Source organism: Canis lupus, chromosome 17, assembly GCF_003254725.2.
Source record: "Canis lupus dingo isolate Sandy chromosome 17, ASM325472v2, whole genome shotgun sequence".
NCBI lineage: Eukaryota > Metazoa > Chordata > Mammalia > Carnivora > Canidae > Canis > Canis lupus.
In genome coordinates, this window is record NC_064259.1 from 58356209 (window position 1) to 58375912 (window position 19704).

Sequence of the window (19704 nt, forward strand, 5' to 3'; positions counted from 1 at the left end):
AGGGGGAACTATTTCCTAAAATAATTCATCTTCAGACCCTTAAAGAATTATCCCTTGTTTTAAATTAAAGCTAGCTTCATTTAACATCCAGTCCTTTGTCTTACATATACCTCCAGGGGCCATATCAATTCTACCCATTCTTTCAAAGACAACTACCATGTTCCTGAGTCTCCTTACTTCAGCTCCTTCCATCGGTCCTCATCTGGTGGCTCAACTCTGAGCATGCTTATACTCTTAAGTGTAGTACGAAGAGTGCAGTAGTCCGAGTGTGGGCTGGTGGGTACCAACTACAATGAGATTTATCACTCTCTTGTTATAGACGGTGTGCTTTTTTTGGTTATCATATCAGAATTTCACTTGGTTAGCTAAATTTGCTAAAAAATATCATCTGCCTTTCCACTCTTCCTCACCTGTAATTAAGCAGTTGTTTGTGCATCGCCAGGTAGAAGTCGTACCATTCAAAGCACAATGCCTTAATTACGGTTTAGCTCACTATAATAATCATCGACTTCATCCTACTAGGCATGATCACTACCCAATGGAATTACCACTTTAGATGTTAGCTCAGGCTCCACCACCTTCGGCCCCAGAAATGAAAAGCTACCGGGCATTACATCAGCTCGGGGATTTTCGGACCAGCGAATTCCGGCCCGCGCGTTTTAGCCAGGCCGCCCTTTGTTAAGCCCCGCCTCCAGGACGACCTTCCTTGGCCCCGCCCCGAAGCCCGGCGGGGCCGCCGATTGGCTAGCTGGGGCGCCAATCCTAGCTCCGGGGCGGGCAGTGCCGGATAGAGCCGCCGATTGGCTAGCTGGGGCGCCGCTTGATGGCGTCGGGCTGGGGCGCCGCTTGATGGCGTCAGGCTGGCCCGCCGCAGTCCCGGCGGTGGCCCGGGGGCGAAGGCCTCCCCTCTGAGAGGGCCTGCGACCCCAGCTTGCTGCGGCTACGGGGGGCGGAAACTGGAGGCACAGGCCTTCCCTACACTTCGCCATGAGTTTCCTGATCGACTCCAGCATCATGATCACCTCTCAGGTGAGCTACTGCCTCCCTCCCCAGAACCCCTCAGCCCCTCTTCCGTGAATTGTCTTCTCGGGGTTTCGGAGATGCCGGCTGACCCAGGGTCTGTCTCGCCCTTCTCGTCCGCCGCCTAGGCCTGCCTCTGCCTCATCGGTTTCCGGAGCGCGGGGAGAGTGTGGGACCTGCCCTCATAGCGGCCGGCCGCGCCCTCACCCCGCCTCTAGCTCCCCGCTGTCTCGTCCACTTTGGGGACAGTCACGGCGCCTCGGTGCTCAGAGCCGCTGCCTCGAAAAGAGCGCGGTCCCCGAAGCGCCCCCGAGCTTGTGGACCGCGCCGCTGACCCGGGAAGAGTGGTTCCGGGCGCGGAGTACGCAGCACGCCAATCGCAGCTGGCTCCCGGGGACACGTGGGCACCTTACTGGATACTTGGCAGATTCTCAGTCCAGATTGGCAGCACTTTGCTGTGGTCAGCTCAGAGATCTTCAAAGTACTGTAAGGTTTGGTTTGTGCACCAACACCGCATCCTTTCGTCCTTTTTCTGCTGCCCATGCTCCTCGGATCTTTTTCTTGACCCTCCTTTCTGACCCAGTGGGCACCTTCATTCATTCCTGCAGTCAGCCGACTTTTATCCACCATCGTATAAAAACTCTTGTGGGTACAAACCCAAATAAACACTAACTGCTTGTTCCATAGAAGCTTTGTTCAGGAAGCCTCTTGCTTTTTTAAAAATTTAAGTTCAATGAATTTACGTACAGTGTATTACTAGTTTCAGAGGTAGAGTTAAGTGTTTTATCAGTTGCATATAACAGCCAGTGCTCATTATATCACGTGCCCTCCTTAGTGCCCGTCACCCAGTACCCCATCCCTCCCATCTCCCCTCCAGTAACCCTCAGTTTGTTGCCTATGGTTAATAGTCACTTATGGTTTGTCTCCATCTCTGATTTCCTCTTATTCTTCCCTTCCTTTCCCTATGATCCTCTGTTTTCTTAAATTCCACATATGCGTGAAATCATATAAGTGTCTTTCTCTGTTTGACTTATTTTGCTTAACATTATACCCTCTAGTTCCATCCATGTCATTGCAAATAGTAAGTATTCGTTTTTTATGGCTGAGTAGTATTCCAGTGTGTGTGTGTGTGTGTGTGTGTGTGTATCACATCTTTATCCATTCATCTGTTGGTGGACATCTGGGCTCTTTCCATAGTTTGGGTATTGTGAACATTGCTGCTATAAACATTGGAGTACAGGTGCCCCTTCGAATCACTATATTTGTATCCTGTGGATAAATCCCTAGTAGTGCCATTGCTGGGTCATAGGGTAGAAGTCTCTTGCTTTTACTGGTTTTCATTGTTGAGCTACTCTGGTTTTTTGTTTTGTTTGTTTGTTTGTTTTTCTTCACAGCTTTTACTGTAGCACTAATACTTATGTAATTATGAATTTATTTTTTGATGTCCTGTTTTATCCAAGCCTTAATTCTGCCCCCCCCCCCCTTAAGTACAAGTACTAAACACAATTATTTGCTGGCCAACTGTTAATATTTGTAGAAGCTCAGATTATCTAATCATTGATTTTTTTCCCCACTCTCCCAGTAGTTGAGTATATTTTCTTGCTCTTTTTTTTCAAGCGGCAAATGACAGAAACAGTTCATCTTGAACTGTTCAAATGAAACTAAATCTTTGACCCAGTTTTCATATTCCTTCATCCAAATGCTTCTGTCTTTGGAACAAAGCACTGTCCGTGTCTCTTGAAAAACTTTAATTATGGCATTTTTAGAAAGTATGAAACAAGGAACACTCTAATAAGATAACTTTTAAATTTTACCCTTAATATAGTTTTCAGAATTGTTTTTATTGGCTCATAATATTCAAATGTATTAACACACAAAAATCTGGACTCATAATTCTCTTGCTTTTCTAACTTTTCTTAGTCTTTTCTAATTTTTTCAAGGCTAATTGCCCTTTCTGACAATTCAGGTTTGTTTTTAGCCCAACTACCACCTCAAGAAAAATGACAATATTTCAGTAATTTTATTTTTTCACTCAATTTTTTTTAAAGATTTTATTTATTTATTCATGAGAGAGAGAGGCAGAGACACAGGCAGAGGGAGAAGCAGGCTCCATGCAGGAAGCCTGATGTGGGACTCGATCCTGGGACTCCAGGATCACGCCCTGGGCTGAAGGCAGGTGCTAAACCGCTGAGCCACCCAGGGATCCCCTACACTCAATTTTTAACGGGAATGTGAATGAGGAGATTGGCATTGCATTATAGCCTCTAAGATTTTTTAACATGGATATAATTGATAAGTTGATGCAAAAAAACAAGTGGCTTCCTGATTTTTTTTACATTACTTTAACTTTCATATGTGCTTTCACACACAATATTAATTTTTTTAATTTTATTTATTTATTCATGAAAGACACACAGAGAGAGAGGCAAAGACAGGCAAGGGAGAAGCAGGCTCCATGCAGGGAGCCTGATGTGGGACTTGGTCCCGGGACTCAGGATCATACCCTGGGCCGAAGACAGGTGCTAAAGCACTGAACCAACCAGGGATTTCCCAAAATTTTAATACTCTTTACAAATGAGGAATTAAGACCCAAAGAATCGTTTGTGTTGACTATTGTCTGCCCATATATTTGTGTAGCCACTTCATCATTATTTTGGTATCAGTAAAAATGTCAGTTTAGAGAGGTTTGTCCTGACCTCCTACGCCCAACACAGTAGCACCCATTCCAGCCACCTTCAATCTCATTTTCTTGTTTTATTTTTTTAGCCTCTATCACTATTATTTATGTCTGTTTGATGTAAACTGCATGAGGTCCAGATTATTCTCTTTCTTGTTCTCTGCTGTATTCCCCAGCATCTAAATCAGCTGCTGAGGGGATCCTTGGGTGGCTCAGTGGTTTAGCGCCTGCCTTCGGCCCGGGGCATGATCCAGGAGTCCCGGAATCGAGGGCCACATCAGGCTCCCTGCATGGAACCTGCTTCTCCCTCTGCCTGTGTCTCTGCCTCTCTCTCTCATGAATAAATAAATAAAATCTTAAAAAAAAAAATCAGCTGCTGATATGCAGAGGCCCAGTAAATATTAGGTAAATAGTTAGTTACGTTAGAAACCCCTCTTCCTCATTTTTCCTACTTTGTGTGAACTCAAAGATTTATTTTAAATGAAGTCTGTGGGGCGCCTGCCTGGCTTCATCATAAAGCATGTGACTCTTGATCTCAGAGTTGTGAGTTTGAGCCCCACATTGCATGTGGAGATTACTTAAATAAAACCTTGTTTTATTTTTTTTTTTTTAAGATTTGTTTATTTATTTATTCATAGAGACACAGAGAGAGAGAGAGAGAGGCAGAGACACAGGCAGAGAGAGAAGTGGGCTCCATGCAGGAAGCCTGACATGGGACTTGATCCTGGATCTCCAGGATCACGCCCTAGACTGCAGGCGGCACTAAACCGCTGCACCACTGGGGCTGCCCAAAACCTTATTTAAAAAAAAAAAAAAAAAAGATTTTGTTGATTTGACAGAGCAAGAGAGCACAAGCAGGGAGAGCAGGAGAGGGAGCCCAATGCAGGGTTTGATCCCAGGACCCTAGGATCATGACTTGAGCCTAAGGCAGTTCCTTAACTGACTGAGCCACCCAGGCGCCCATTAAATAAAACTTTAAAAAATAAAATAAAATAAATAAGTAAATAAAATAAGACTGGGGGCACCTGGCTGACTTAGTCAGTAGGGCATGCATCTGCTGATCTCAGGGTCATGAGTTTGAGCTCTATGCTAGACATAGAGCCTACTTAAAGAAATAAAATTAATTAAATAAATAACTATTTCAGACTTCATTTATTTTTCTTGAGACAATCAGGTGTTTGTTCCATTCCCCTCATAATTTCTCTGAATCTCTATCACTGTGCTCAAAGCCCCTTTTCCATCCTCATCTCTTGAACTCTTAGCAGATGACCTTGCCTCCTACCATATCAGTAAAAGTGAGGACAAAAGATGGTCTCACTACGTTCTAGGTCTTAGTCTAAGCAGTTATATATGTCTGCCACCGTTCCCAGCTGCCTTCCTCCCCTGTCAGAAAATAAAGTGCCCCTTAGTCTTTAAGGTTGTCCTCTCTATCTGTACCTTTGATCTTTAGCATAACTTATGTAAAATGCTTAAAAGCAGAAGCTTTGGAATCAGCCATACAGACTTCAGATTTGATCCTGATTTTGACAATTATTATCAATGAATTCACTTCTCTAAACCTCAGTTTTCTCTGAAATGAGGATAATCACACATACTTTAGATTTTATGATTTAGTGAGATTATAGTGCTAAGTATTTAGAGTTCCTGGAATATAGTAAATGGTCAATAAAGTATAGTTGCTGCTAATCAGAGTAAATTATTAACATCATCAGTTCAGTTTCCCTGTTAGTTTTCACCACAACTAATTGGCCATAAGGAAATTTTATGTAAAAGATAAACTCCCAAAAAATAAAATGGAACATTCATTTAAAAGGACATAATGAAATGTGAAAAATGAAAAACAAAATTAAAAAGGTTTATTTGTGAAATACAAAGTATTTGAATACATCCAAATGTGTATTGTAGGTTCGTGGTGATGCTATACCAATAAATGAATTTAATTTGTGGATTGTACCTAAGTCGTTCATTCATAGCAGTATACTTTTTTTTTTTTTTTTTGCTTGTTGAGTTGTCTTCTCATTTGATATCACATTTTCTTTTTCTTTTTTCCATAGAATTTTTTCCTTCATTAAGAAAAGTATCATTTTCCAAATACTGGGATTTGTACATTTGTAACTGATCTTTGCAATGCACTGTGAAAACCTTCCACAATACTGTCTGTTCTTGGTGCATTGTCACATGCCCCTTGAAGATGGTGACTATCTTTCTCATCTTTGTATCCCCAGCATTTAGTACAGCACATGTAAGTTATCACTAAAAAAACTGAAGTTGTGTTCTTTAAGAACAAACCGTCTTTCACTGTGGACCATTTACCTATTTAGCAAACGTTAACGGAGAGCCTGCCATGTGCCAGGCATTGTGCAGGAGCTAAGAATACAGATTAGCATTCAAATATCCTTGTCCTCACAGAGTTTACAATCTAATGTCTAAGAAAGTGTGTTTAAATTGTACATTGCAAAACTGTGTGGCAGGTGCTTTGGAAATACAGGATAGAACAGGATTATATAAAAAGAGCGACATATCTTTGAGAGGTCAGAGAAGGCCTTCCAGAGGTAGTAATTAAGTTAAGACCAATAGAGAATGGAGAGAAGTTCCTGTCAGAGGACAATGTCCATAAAGTTCTTTATGTGAAAGAGTATTGTGTCTAAAGACCCATAGGCAGTTCCATGTGGCTGAAAATATGAGTTTGATGGACAGGAGGGACACAGCAAGAGGCTAGAGGAGCCTTCTAAACCATGCTCAAGAGTTTGTGCTTCCTCCTAAAGTTCATGGGAAGGCATAAAAGAATTTTATTCTGAAAGTTCCCAACCAGTATAAGAAAAGGGGAGTTTTGGGGCACCTGGTTGGCTAAGTTGGTAGAGCATCTGACTCTTGATCTCCAGTTGGTGAGTTTGAGCCCTGCATAGGGTTTAGATATTTAAAACAAAACAAAACTGTTTAAAACCCTGGGTGGCGCAGTGGTTTAGCGCCTGCCTTTGGCCCAGGGCGCGATCCTGGAGACCTGGGATCGAATCCCACGTCGGGCTCCCGGTGCATGGAGCCTGCTTCTCCCTCTGCCTATGTCTCTGCCTCTCTCTTTCACTGTGTGCCTATTATAAATAAAAATTAAAAAAAATAAAGTTGTTTAAAAATAAAACAAAAAAGAAGAAAAGAAGAGCTGTGTCAGAGTGTGTGTGCCTGTACAGAGGATTCTGCTCACCAGTAAAAAACAAACCAGCTTTTAAGAACACTGAACAGTGCTATCATGTGGCTACTATCTCTGATGCCAGCTTGAATCAAAACTGACAAAGTGGGATCCTGCAATCTCTTGGTTTTACACTGAGAAGGAAACCATTTTATATGGATCAGGCAGGATTTTGGAGAAGATAGGAAAGTTCCGTGAAAGAAAATACATTTAAAAAAATCAGTTTTGGGGCACCTGGGTGGCTCAATGATTGAGCATCTGCCTTCGGCTCAGGTCGTGATCCTAAGGTCCTGGGATTGGAGCCTGCATCTCCCTCTGCCTGTGTTTCTGTACCTCTCTCTGTGTGTCTCTCTTGAGTGAATAAGTAAAATCTTTTTTTTAAAAAAATCTGCTTTTCTATCACTTTCCTTTTTTTTTTTAATTTTAACTCCTTTCCCATAAAGTTTTATTTTTTTAAATATAAATAGGCATCTACTCGGTGTCCATCGAAAGATGAATGGATAAAGAAGATGTGGTTTATGTATACAATGGAATATTACTCAGCCATTAGAAATTACAAATACCCACCATTTACTTCCACGTGGATGGAACTGGAGGGTATTATGCTGAGTGAAATAAGTCAATTGGAGAAGGACAAACATTATATGGTCTCATTCATTTAGGGAATATAAATAATAGTGAAAGGGAATAGAGAGGAAGGGAGAAGAAATGGGTAGGAAGTATCAGAAAGGGAGACAGCACATGGAAGACTCCTAACTTTGGGAAACGAACTAGGGGTGGTGAAAGGGGAGGAGGGCGGGGGGTGGGGGTGACTGGGTGGCAGGCACTGAGGGGGGCACTTGATGGGATGAGCACTGGGTGTTATTCTGTATGTTGGCAAATTGAACACCAATAAAAAATAAATTTATTATTAAAAAAAAAAAAGAAGGTGTAAATGCATGCTTTGAGTTTGTGTCTGTGTGTTGTGATATCTGACCAGGGATAATAAAACCTGTCTTTCATACCCACAATAAAATATATATATATATATATATTGGCATCTAATGTAAAGAGCAAGTTTCACTGGCTCATTTTTTGATTTGCTAGCTTCTCTAGCTAAAATGATAATCATAAGATTACAGGAAAAAGTATATACTTTCATTTTTGCCTAACTTAAACAATGTTCTTAAACATGGATAATTTCAAAACTTGAAGAGCATTTTAACATCTTCTTCCAGTGTTATGGACTTTAATAAGTAGATCTTATATAAGTGGATCTGGTCTTTAATCTCTGAAATAAGTTAACTGGTTAGCAGACCTTTTATCTTAAAATAGTCTGTATTGGGCACTTCTCAAAAGATAATATGTATTAATATTCTATCTTCTTTCTCTCCAGATACTTTTCTTTGGATTTGGGTGGCTTTTCTTTATGCGCCAACTATTTAAGGACTATGAGGTAAGAGGAGAACATTTTGATTATGAGTCTACCAAATGAATTTAGATTGTTGTAAAATGGGCAAGAATGGGGTACCTGGGTGGCTCAGTCAGTTGAGTGTCCAACTCTTGGTTTCGGCTCAGGTTATGATCTCAGGGTCAAGAGATCAAGCCCCCTGTTGGGCTCTGCACTCAGCATGGAGTCTGCTTGAGATTCTCTCTTCCTCTCCCTCTGCCCCTCTCCCTTCTTGTGTGTGCACTTTCTCTCTCTCTAAAATAAATAGATCTTTAAACATAAAAATAAAATAAAATGGACAAGAAAAATGCCTCTGTTCAAGGAAAGTCATGATCACTTCCAAGATAGGAAGTTTTAGCCAAATGAGTACTATATAATTCTTAAGTTGGAGAATATGATTAGGCTTAGTTGATGTTAAAAAAAAAAAAAAAGCAAATCCTATGTAGCCCAGGAGCAAAACTGACATGCCTTAGTAATATCAGTATAGTAGACAGTTATTTTTTGGAAGAGAATTTCACTTACAGTGTCTCCTAAATGTTCTCATTTATTTGGGTATCTGACCTTCAATGTTAAGGACTAATCTTACATCCTAAGTTAATACCAAAATCTTAAGTCTAACCTGGTTCTTAAGCCTTGAGTTCATAGAGGAGTACCTGGGTAGCTCAGTCCATTAAGCATCTGCCTTCAGTTCAGGTCATGATCCCAGGGTCCTGGAATCAAGCACCACATTGGACTCCCTGCTCAGTGGGGAATCTGCTTCTCTCTCTCCCCCCTCTGGTACTCTCTCTCGCTCTCAAATAAATAAATATCTTTTTTAAAAAAGCCTTGAGTTCATACAAACACCAACCTAGACTAGACATTTCGTAATTAATCCTCACTTAGTAATAATAAGCTCAATGGTTGTAGACTACTTTTAGATCATTCTAGATGTTCACCATTAAACCTCTCCAGGGAGTTTGGTTTGTTGTCTGAAAGAGTCCAGGATTCTAGAGATTCTGCTCTGCTGGATACTTTAAGCTCTCACCACCACCACCGCCCCGCCCCCCCCCCCGCCCTGGGGTAGGTTCCAGAACTGGTTTGAGGTCTGCAGAGTATTGAAGAAACTGTTTTAGCACAAACCTATATATATGTAATAAATCTGTCCTTTTTATGTCAGTGTGCATCAGGAATTCTGAGTGCTGCTTCTGACCCTGTCACTTCATCTTGTGCTTTAAATGTTTCATCCACAAGAGGATGATGGTAGTAGTGACCCATAATTTAAAAATACTACCTACTTCCATCTATCTTTTTAGCTCCAGGCAAGTTTATATTAGGGCCTCATTTCCAGTGACTTGAGAATTTTTTCATTAAGTTTTCTGACTTGTGACCAGATTATCAATTAAATATTTCATGCAAGGAAATGACTTGTGTTCTCTGTTTGACTTTTAATAGGTACGTCAGTATGTGGTACAGGTGATCTTCTCTGTGACTTTCGCATTCTCTTGCACCATGTTTGAGCTCATCATCTTTGAAATCTTAAAGGTATTAAATAGCAGGTGAGTGAGTACTAATTAGCTCTTCTTGTGAAGATACCTGTGTGATCAATCAGGTGGAAGCCTTAACCTGAGTTCCATTGTTGAAAAATCCATGTTTTAGTTTAATCTCAGTAACTAAAAATCATAGCAAATATGTATCCCAGTCACCAAATAACTGGTTTGACACAGATTGTGAAGTAGACAAAAAAAAAGGTCTAACCATAGCTCTGAGGAGTTGAGATTGTGGCTGTGAGAGCCTGGGTTCCAGGCTTCATTCCTAGAAGTTTTATTCTTCTCAGGCTATTCTTTGAATCCTGCTAATGGCCCTTCCTCCAAGTTAGTTATGTCTGGGCTTCTCTGAAGTCTGAACCCAGCTTTCACTAACTGAAGTTACCTTTGTTGATTTCAGGGGCATGGTCAAGTCTGTCTGAACTTAGTCTTCTTTATTTATTTATTATTCCTTTTAAAAGATTTTATTTATTTATTCATAGAGATGCAGAGAGAGGGAGAGAGGCAGAGACACAGGCAGAGGGAGAAGCAGGCTCCATGTAGAGAGCCTGATGTGGGACTCAATCCAGGGTCTCCAGGATCACGCCCTGGGCTGCAGGTGGCGCCAAACCGCTGCGCCACCTGGGCTGCCCAACTTAGTCTTCTTTAAAGCATATTTTAAAAGCAACTCCTATTCCCCTCCAAATAACAAACCTATTGTTTATTAGACAACCTGTCCAAAATATTTCTTGCTTGTTAAACTACAAACTTGAATTTTTTTTGTTTTTTTGGGTTTTTTTAAGATTTTATTTATTTATTCATGATAGACATAGAGAGAGAGAGAGAAAGGCAGAGACACAGGCAGAGGGAGAAGCAGGCTCCATGCAGGGAGCCTGACACGGGACTCAATCCCGGGACTCCAGGATCGCACCCTGGGCTGAAGGCAGGTGCTAAATCGCTGAGCCACCCAGGGATCCCCCCAAACTTGAGTTCTTAAAGACCATTGTTTGTGTGTGCATTATATCAGCTATTTTATGATGACTTTGTAGTTTTTATCACTGCATGGAAAAATCTTTTAATAAAGTGGCATTTGACTCTATAGTCAGGAATCAGTGCTGAGCTAAGTTGTATAACTTACTTCAGACTTGAGACTTACGGAGAGACTGTATTCTCAGATTCATTTGAGAATCAGAGTTGATAATTAATGTCTCTTGATGGATAAATCAAGAATTCATAGCATGTTAAAACAAAGTATGTCCTGACTCTTATATTAAACTAGTTCTTTAATAATCAAAACCTTTTTTAGATAAGCAAGATACAGGTCATATGACTAATGAGAATAGACCAACATTCTTTAACTTGCTAATTACAAATAATAAATCAGGGATCCCTGGATGGCTCAGCGGTTTAGTGCCTGCCTTTGGCCCAGGGCGTAGTCCTGGAGTCCCGGGATCGAGTCCCAGGATCCCAGGATTGAGTCCCACATCGGGCTCCCTGTGTGGAGCCTGCTTCTCTCTCTGCCTCTCTCTCTCTCTCTCTCTCTCTCTCTCTCTCTCTGTCTCCCATGAATAAATAAATAAATAATATTTAAAAAACAAATAATAAATCACAGTTGGGAACTTTGCTCTCTAACCAGAGGTCATCAAGTAGTTCAGTAAAGCGCTAGATAATAAACATTTGAGGCTTTGTGGGTTATACAGTTTCCATAACAGCTACTCAGCTATGCTGTTGTAGAGTGAAAGCAGCCATGGGTGATGTATAAACAAATAGGTGCGGCTCTGTTCCAGTAAAATCTCACTTATAAAAGCAAATGTTAGGTGGTTCAGTGGTTTAGCGACGGCCCAGGGTGTGATCCTGGAGTCCCGGAATTGAGTCCCACATCAGGCTCCCTGCATGGAGCCTGCTTCTCCCTCTGCCTGTGTCTCTGCCTCTCATGAATAAATAAATAAAATCTACCTCTCTCTCTCTCTCTCTCTCTCTCTCTCATGAATAAATAAAATCTTTTTTTAAAAAAAGGCAGATGTCAAAAAAGTAAAATAAAAGCAGATGTCTGGCAGGTAATAGTTTGCTGACCACTTATCTAAGTGTCCAAAGAAAAGACTATGGCTCAAATATTCTACACCCAAAATTGTGTTTGGTAGGAGATGTCTCCAACTTTTAACTCATTTATAATTAATTCATATAGTAAGACACATCACTCAGTTACTTTGATATATATTTCTTAAATAGTTTATCTTAAAGAATATAGGAAGTTGCATTGGTGAAATCTGGTTGTTATTTGGGTGCTTTTGGGGGGCTTCTGTTTGTATAGACTAAGACATATTCAGTTACACCTATTTCCTTCATACTAACATTTGGCCCTGCTGTGTAACAGAGTAAAAAGTTGTCAGTAGATCTAGACTAAATGGTATTGGCTTTCCGTAGCATAGCTTTTAATGAATAGCTCTTTGTTTTATGATGCCTGCCCGTCCATTTTGAGGGGAACAATTTTGAGGGAAAACAATGAAACTCATTTTCATGTTTCTCTTGAAAGAATGTTGTTGAAGAAAGACCTTGTTAATTGCCTTCACATTCTCTTTAGTAAATCTTTGGAGAAATTTCATTATGGTCTTGGTAATAATTCAGTAATAATAAATCACTAATAATTATGTTTCCTTGAAGCAATTGGTTTTCCTATAGCACTGTCACTTACATTTAACTGATCAGATTTTCTGTTTCACATCAACCATTGGAAACTTCAAGCTAAATTTATGATCCACTCATATCAAGTTTTTAGAACTCTGTGGTGTGCATTTTCATAATAGTCATCAGGCCTGGCCTGCTTTTATACCTATCTTTTCCCACTTTCTTACAGTTAATTTCATCACCCTGTATTTTATATATCCTCATAAGCCACTTAACTACCTAACTCTTTGAAGACCCACGTGTAAGTTTAAAATCTGCAAATACAAAAGACAGCATCAATAAAGTGAACAGATTCCCCAAGAACGAGAAAAAATTTTTGTAAATTACTTATCTGATAAGAGACGTCTGTCTAGTATATATAAAGAACTCTTAATAGTTCAATAATAAAAAGACAACACATTGAAAAATGGATAAAAGATCTGACTTGGCATTGCTCCAAACAAGATACAGATGGCCAGCGGGTCCCTGGGTGGCTCAGTGGTTTAGCACACCTGCCTTTGGCCCAGGGTGTGATCCTGGAGTTCCGGGATCGAGTCCCACATCGGGCTCCCTGCATGGAGCCTGCTTCTCCCTCTGCCTGTGTCTCTGCCTCTCTCTCTCTCTTTCTCTTATGAATAAATAAATAAATAAATAAATAAATAAATAAATAAATAAATCTTAAAAAAAAAAAACAGATGGCCAATAAACACATGGAAAGATGCTCAGCATCATTAGCCATTGGCAGGGAAGTGGCAATCAAAACCACAATGAGCTACCACTTGATACCCACCAGGATGACTATAATCAAAAAGACAGTCACAAATGTAGGCGAGGCTGTGGAGAATTTGGAACCCTCCTATACTGCGGGGGAGAATGTCAAATGGTGCAGCCACTCTGGGAAATAGTGGCAGGCCTCAAAAAATTAAGTAGTTATCACATGACCCAGCAGTTCCACTCCTGGGTATATCCCTAGACAGAAATGAAACATGTCCACACAAAAGTTTGTACCCAAATATTCATAGCATCACTGTTTATAATAGCTTAAAAGTGAAACAATCCAAATGTCCAGCAACTAATGAATGGATAAACAAGATGTGGCATATCCATACAATTGAATGAATATTATCTTGCCATAAATAGGAATGAAGTATCAATAGATGCCATAGCATGGGTGAACCTTGGAAATATGCTAAGTGAAAGAAAGCAGACATAAGACAACGTGTAATGTCCAGAATAGACAAATCCATAGTGACAGAAAATAGATTAGTGTAGGAAGTTGGGAGAAAAGGAGAGCTAATGGGAACAGATACACTATGGAGTGATGAAATACTCTAAAACGTATTTTGGTGATGGTTGCACAACTTTGTGAATATATTAAAACCATTGAATTATTTATACCTTAAATAGGTGAATTATATCTCAATAAAATTGTTTAAAAAAATCCACAGATGGGCGTTGGGCAAAATGGGTGAAGGGGAGTGGGAGATACAGACTTCTAGTTACAGAGTGTGTTAAGTCAAGGGAATAAAAGGTATAGCACTAAAAAAAAGCCCTAAAATTTTTTTTAATCAATTCATAAAATACAGTTTATAAGCAGTAATAAAAATAATGATGTAAAAGAAATATTTAAGTCTTTATAGTACATATTACTATTAACACTTATTTTCTTTTAATTATGAGACTCCCAGTGGTAAGTGAAACGATAGTCATTCTACTACTGATAGTATATGTTGTTATGTTCTTATACACTGCCTATGAATATAACTAGAGCATTAACATTCTCATTTGGATAGGTAAAATTCTTAGGAAGTTAGGATGTTCATCTATACGTTTCAGAACTCTAAAATATATTCTTTAACCTCTATAAACAATCAGACAGGAGCTTGCTTACCTAATTGAATGGGATATATTCGGTATTGAGTTCAAAGAGCAAGAGATCTTTTAGAAAACTGAAGAGAAGGAAAGTTCCTGCCTTCTTCCCCTCCTATTGATATTCTTTGATATTTATTTCAGTTCCCGTTATTTTCACTGGAAAATGAACCTGTGTGTAATCCTTCTGATCCTGGTTTTCATGGTGCCTTTTTACATTGGCTATTTTATTGTGAGCAACATCCGACTATGTGAGTATTTATAATCGTGAGTATTTTACCCTCTCGTGTCAGCACATAGATCGAAATGAGGATTTATGGGGATTGAGGCTTTGGAAAGCTCCATTTCTATGTAACTTTCAGTAGCAACTGTTGTTTGGGGTGCCTCACACACAGCCTCTTAAAAAGTTTGGCATAAAATCAATGTTGAATAGTTAGGTAATTGGTGCTACTACAGCTATACTTCTGTCTCTACTAGAATATCCCCCTTAACTCAACCCCCATCTTAATTTCAGCCAAATTCTTCTTACAGTGATTAGGATGCTTTCTCTAAAATCTGTATTACTCCATCACTCATTTGCCAAGTGAACAAGCCAGTCAAATATTAATTAGCATGATTCCATGTACGTAAGTAGAGCAAGCTCTGAAATACATATCTATTTAACCTCACAGTCTCTCTCTTCCTTCCTAGTGCATAAACAGCGATTACTCTTCTCCTGTCTCTTATGGTTGACCTTCATGTACTTCTTCTGGAAACTAGGAGATCCATTTCCTATTCTCAGCCCAAAACACGGTAAATGTCTTATGTGGTGGGGAGGGGGAAATAATTTTTTTTATCATTTTCTAATTTTGAAAAATAATGACTATTTATAAACTTCTGATTATGGCACATATAACAAGTTATTTCTCTAAAAACAGTCTGGTTGTGGTTTTTGTTGTTTTTGTTTTTGTTTTTTTTAGATTTTTTATTTATTCATTCGTGAGAGAGAGAGGCAGAGACACAGGCAGAGGGAGAAGCAGGCTCCATGCAGGGAGCCTGACATGGCACTCGATCCCGGGTCTCCAGGATCACGCCCTGGGCTGAAGGCGGTGCTAAACTGCTGAGCCACCCAGGCTGCCCAACAGTCTGGTTTTAAATTGAATTTCCCTTCATTCTAGGAAATACCAAATGCTGGCTTTGGAAACTACTTCTGTGATTTTAGAGCAGGCAGTTTTGACCTTAGGTTAGTGAATGAACTTCAGGAGAGCAAGGGGTAGGGGAAGTTGTCTTTAACTTAAAACTTCTGATATTGTATGCAGAATTATGGGGAAATATTTGTATGTTTATTTGGAATTAAAGTATCCATAAGCTTTTATAAGACTCTGAAAGCAGTCAGTGACCCAAAAGGTAAATGACCACTGCTCAAGTGATGATATATGTTGTCTTTAGGGAGTATATGTGAAATTTGGGAAAAAGCAGTGACATAAAACATAAAAATAGTAGATAAAGAAAAGCTTTCTAGGAATCAGTATGTCTCCTTACACAAAAAAGTTCATTTTAAATACAAGAGCAGGGGCACCTGGCTGGCTCAGTTGGTAATGTGTGCAACTCTTGATCTTGGGGTCATAAGTTTGAGCCCCACGTTGGGGGTAGAGATTACTTAAACAAATAAATACTCAAAAAATATATTTAAATATAAGAGCAAATCATAGAGCCCTAATTTCTGTGCTAAAAACCATGAATAGTAAAGTGTCAGCTAAAAGCCCTTCCAGAACTACTTCAGAAATATATATGTGAATATAGATATATATGCCATCTGTAAGGAATATACTGGTACTTTGATACTGGAGATTTTTTTTTTTAAGATTTTACTTATTTGAGAGAGACAGAGATAGTGAGAGCAGGATCAGGGCAGAAAGGGAAAAGCAGGCTCCCTCCTGAGCAGGGAGCCCAACATGGGGCTCAATCCCAGGACCTGGGATCATGACATAAGCCAAAGGCAGATGCTCAACTGACTGAGCCACCCAGGCACCTGGAGGTTTAAAAAAACACATACATCTATTCATTTTACTCTCATGCTGTATCAGGATTCTTATAGCAGAAAACAGAATCTACTCTAACAAGTTTAAATCAGAAATTTATTTCAAGGCATTAGGGAGTTTATAGAATTTTTAGGAAAGCAGGACATCAAACTTAAATGCTGCATAGTGAAGAGTAACATACAATCATACCACAGTAGTCAACTGGTTAAAAACCCCACTGAAGTTGTCACTGCCCCTGGGGACCTGTGACATCAGGGATCAGATAGAGGACCTCTGCTCCAGTGGCCGCAGATCCCAAGTGCTGTCCACACTCCCATGTTAATTCACTTCTACATTTGAGGTCTCACATAGGCATGTGAATTTGATACAGCCCAGGTACATTCAGAACCTTAGCTTCAAGGAAATCTGGGAAAGAATATTTGGCTTTCTAGATTCTGTAATACAAGAAGACCATGCTAGAAAGGAATCAGAGTGAATGTTGAGTAAACCAGTGTCTAGAATCTACCATGAATCCATTTGTGTCTACTCCTTGCCTGAAGCAGGGATCTGATGGAAAGAGGTTTTGAGATTATGCTGCAAGAGGATCAGAGAAAATGCACAATTTTAAAAATCATATGCAGGGGTCCTTGGGTGGCTTAGTCAGTTAAGCGTCTGCCTTAGGTTCAGGTCATGATATCAGGGTCCTGGGATTGAGCCTGGTTTCGAGGCTCCCTGCTTAGTGGGGAGTCTGCTCCTCCATCTGTCCTTCTCACTGCTTGTCTGTGTGCTCGCATGCACTCACTCTCATATAAATAAATAAAATCTTTAAATAAATAAATAAAAAGCGTATGCACTATCCTAACTTTTTTTTTTTTTAAGATTTTTATTGATTTAATCATGAGAGAGAGAGAGAGAGAGGCAGAGACACACAGGCAGAGGGAGAAGCAGGCTCCCTGCAGGGAGCCCGATGTGGGACTCGATCCTGGGACCCCGGGATCACTCCCTGAGCTGAAGGCAGATGCTCAACCGCTGAGCCACCCAGGCGTCCCTATTCTATTTTTAAATTAGAAATAGCTATTATGAAATTTCAAATAACATTTAAGAAGGTCAAAAAAGTTAAACACAGGCAGCCCCGGTGGCACAGCGGTTTGGTGCCGCCTGCAGCCCAGGGTGTGATCCTGGAGACCCGGGATCAAGTCCCACATCGGGCTCCTTGCATGGAGCCTGCTTCTCCCTCTGCCTCTCTGTCTCTGTGTGTGTGTGTGTGTGTGTGTGTGTGTGTGTGTGTGTGTGTGTCTCATGAATAAATAAATAAAATCTTAAAAAAAAAAAGTTAAACACTAGGTTACCAGAAACATTCAAACTATTAGCATGGTCTACGAGACCTTCCAGGACCTGACTACTGCTGTCTTTCTCTCTGTGTCTGTCCTATAGCCCTACTGAATTACTTGAAGTTTCTAGAGCTGTTCTGTTAGGACATTCCTTCACCTCTTGTTTATCTAGAAAATGCCTATTCTTGCAATATTCAACTCTTGTCAATTCCTCTTAAGATCTTTTAGGCCATCACTAGGAGATATTAATTGTTCCCACTTCAATGTACTTCTCTCACCTCTAACCATTATATTACTTGTTACCTTTTCTGACTTCCTCATTATCTCGCAAGCTCCATGAGGAACTTGGGGTCAAAATCTGTATCTTGTCTTTGTATCCCCTGTGTCTAGTGTGGAACCTCGCACATAAATGTTTAGTGCATGTTTACTTAATCAGTGAATAAAAAAAAAAAACAATTTCAGGCTCTCCAAGGTAGTAGAAGAGTTTAAGAATGTAACACTCTGGATAGGAATTTAGGGTTTGCTAATATGATTAGCATGCACATGTCCATGTAGGGAAGGATTTGGAGTAGAGAGGCCTTGACAATATAGCTCTCAATATGAACTATTTCAAATAAGCCCAAGAGAGACAAATTCGTAATATCAGAAACAAGGCACAAGAATGATAAAAGGCCCCCAAAGCTGTTTACAATGATAGCACACATGTGCAGCCCAAAGACAAGACTCTGATATCTGTCTTCAGCTTTTTCCTTGTGAGCAGTGAGTTCACGTGACCAGTGTAGCCTCCAAGGAAGGAGGCTTTCCAAGCCTCAGGAAAGATGAAGACCATCACATCTTTTCTATCTTAGTCCTTTTTTTTCCAAATTCTATAGAGATATTGTAAAGAAGACACTGAGGGGAAGAACAAGGAGATAGTTTTAGTTTTAATCTTTCCTTTATGCTCCAGGAAATAAGCATTTCGATTTTGCATCTGGTGTCTAATTGACTGGACTCAGGGAAGTAAGTAGGAACAAAGTTTTAGGCAATGGATGAGAAGCAGCCAGGCTTACCCTGCCATCCTTGAGCCTTTCCAGGACTATCCCAGCAACCAGTATGACTTATTACTGTGGAGACCACAAAAAGACAGTAAGACCTAATTCTTACCTGTAATGAAAAGATGTCTGTAAAAGTACTCCTTGTGCAGTGCCTGAACCTAGGAATGTTGGAAGGCATTCCATAGTGGAAAAGAGTGAGGGAGGCTAAGAAAGTACATGAAGTGCACAAAAATTAATAAAAATTAAGTGTATGCCACTTCATCCATCTGTCTTTCCATTTATTAGCTAGAAAAACAAGTAACAATTGACCTTAACTTCATAGAAATGCTAGGATTAAATAAATAGTATCTTCAAAGTTTTAGACCAAGAAAAGATATTTAATAAAGGGACATCGCCTTAAAGGGAATAAAAGTAGAGGGGACATTTTTCTAGTTTCTTATGTTTAATAACCTGTATTAATCCCTTGGGCTTTTTTGTTACTAGATGAAAATTATATACCTACAGTCTGTAAACATTTGCTGAACATCTCCCATGTGCCAGGCAGTAAGAAAAACAAACATCAATAAGACATGATTTCTTCCTATAAAGAGGATGTAAAGAGGTATGTGGGAAGTAGAATCAACAGAATTTGGATGAGGATTTAGTCATTCATTTAACATTCCACAAATATTTTTTGAACACCTAATTTTACTTTAAGTACTGGAGATACAGCCATAAACAAAACAAACTTGGTTTCTGCCCTCCTGAAACAGCCTTTGGTAGGAAGGATTGAACAGTAAATATATAGACAAATAATTGCCAATTGTGATCATTATGAAGGAGCAAACAGATTACAGTGATAGACAACAATGCAGATAAGGATGTAAAATTAGATGCAAGTGCCTAGTCAGCCTTTCTGAGGAAGTATTTTAAGCTGAGATTTAAAGAACAAGACCAAAGATAGACCCAGCAATGGCAACAGCACAAGACACATGTAAAGCCGTGAGGCAAAAAA

The 19704-nt window shown here is 39.9% G+C and overlaps 1 protein-coding gene across 5 annotated transcripts in view; it reads left to right on the forward strand.

Annotated features, from left to right (window-relative positions):
• Positions 1–807: 807 nt before the first annotated feature.
• Positions 808–19704, forward strand: part of LOC112664066 (Golgi pH regulator) — a 61454-nt gene continuing 42557 nt past the window's right edge. For 3 of the 5 annotated variants that reach the window (XM_025453264.3, XM_049095619.1, XM_049095620.1), the window contains exons 1-5: positions 808–1029; positions 8257–8316; positions 9742–9845; positions 14490–14596; positions 15036–15137. In XM_025453264.3, the coding sequence (XP_025309049.1) occupies positions 988–1029; positions 8257–8316; positions 9742–9845; positions 14490–14596; positions 15036–15137 (415 nt within the window). In that variant the 5' untranslated portion in view covers positions 808–987. The remainder of the gene's footprint in view (positions 1030–8256; positions 8317–9741; positions 9846–14489; positions 14597–15035; positions 15138–19704) is intronic. The other 2 variants (XM_025453265.3, XM_025453268.3) reach the window with 2 other exon arrangements.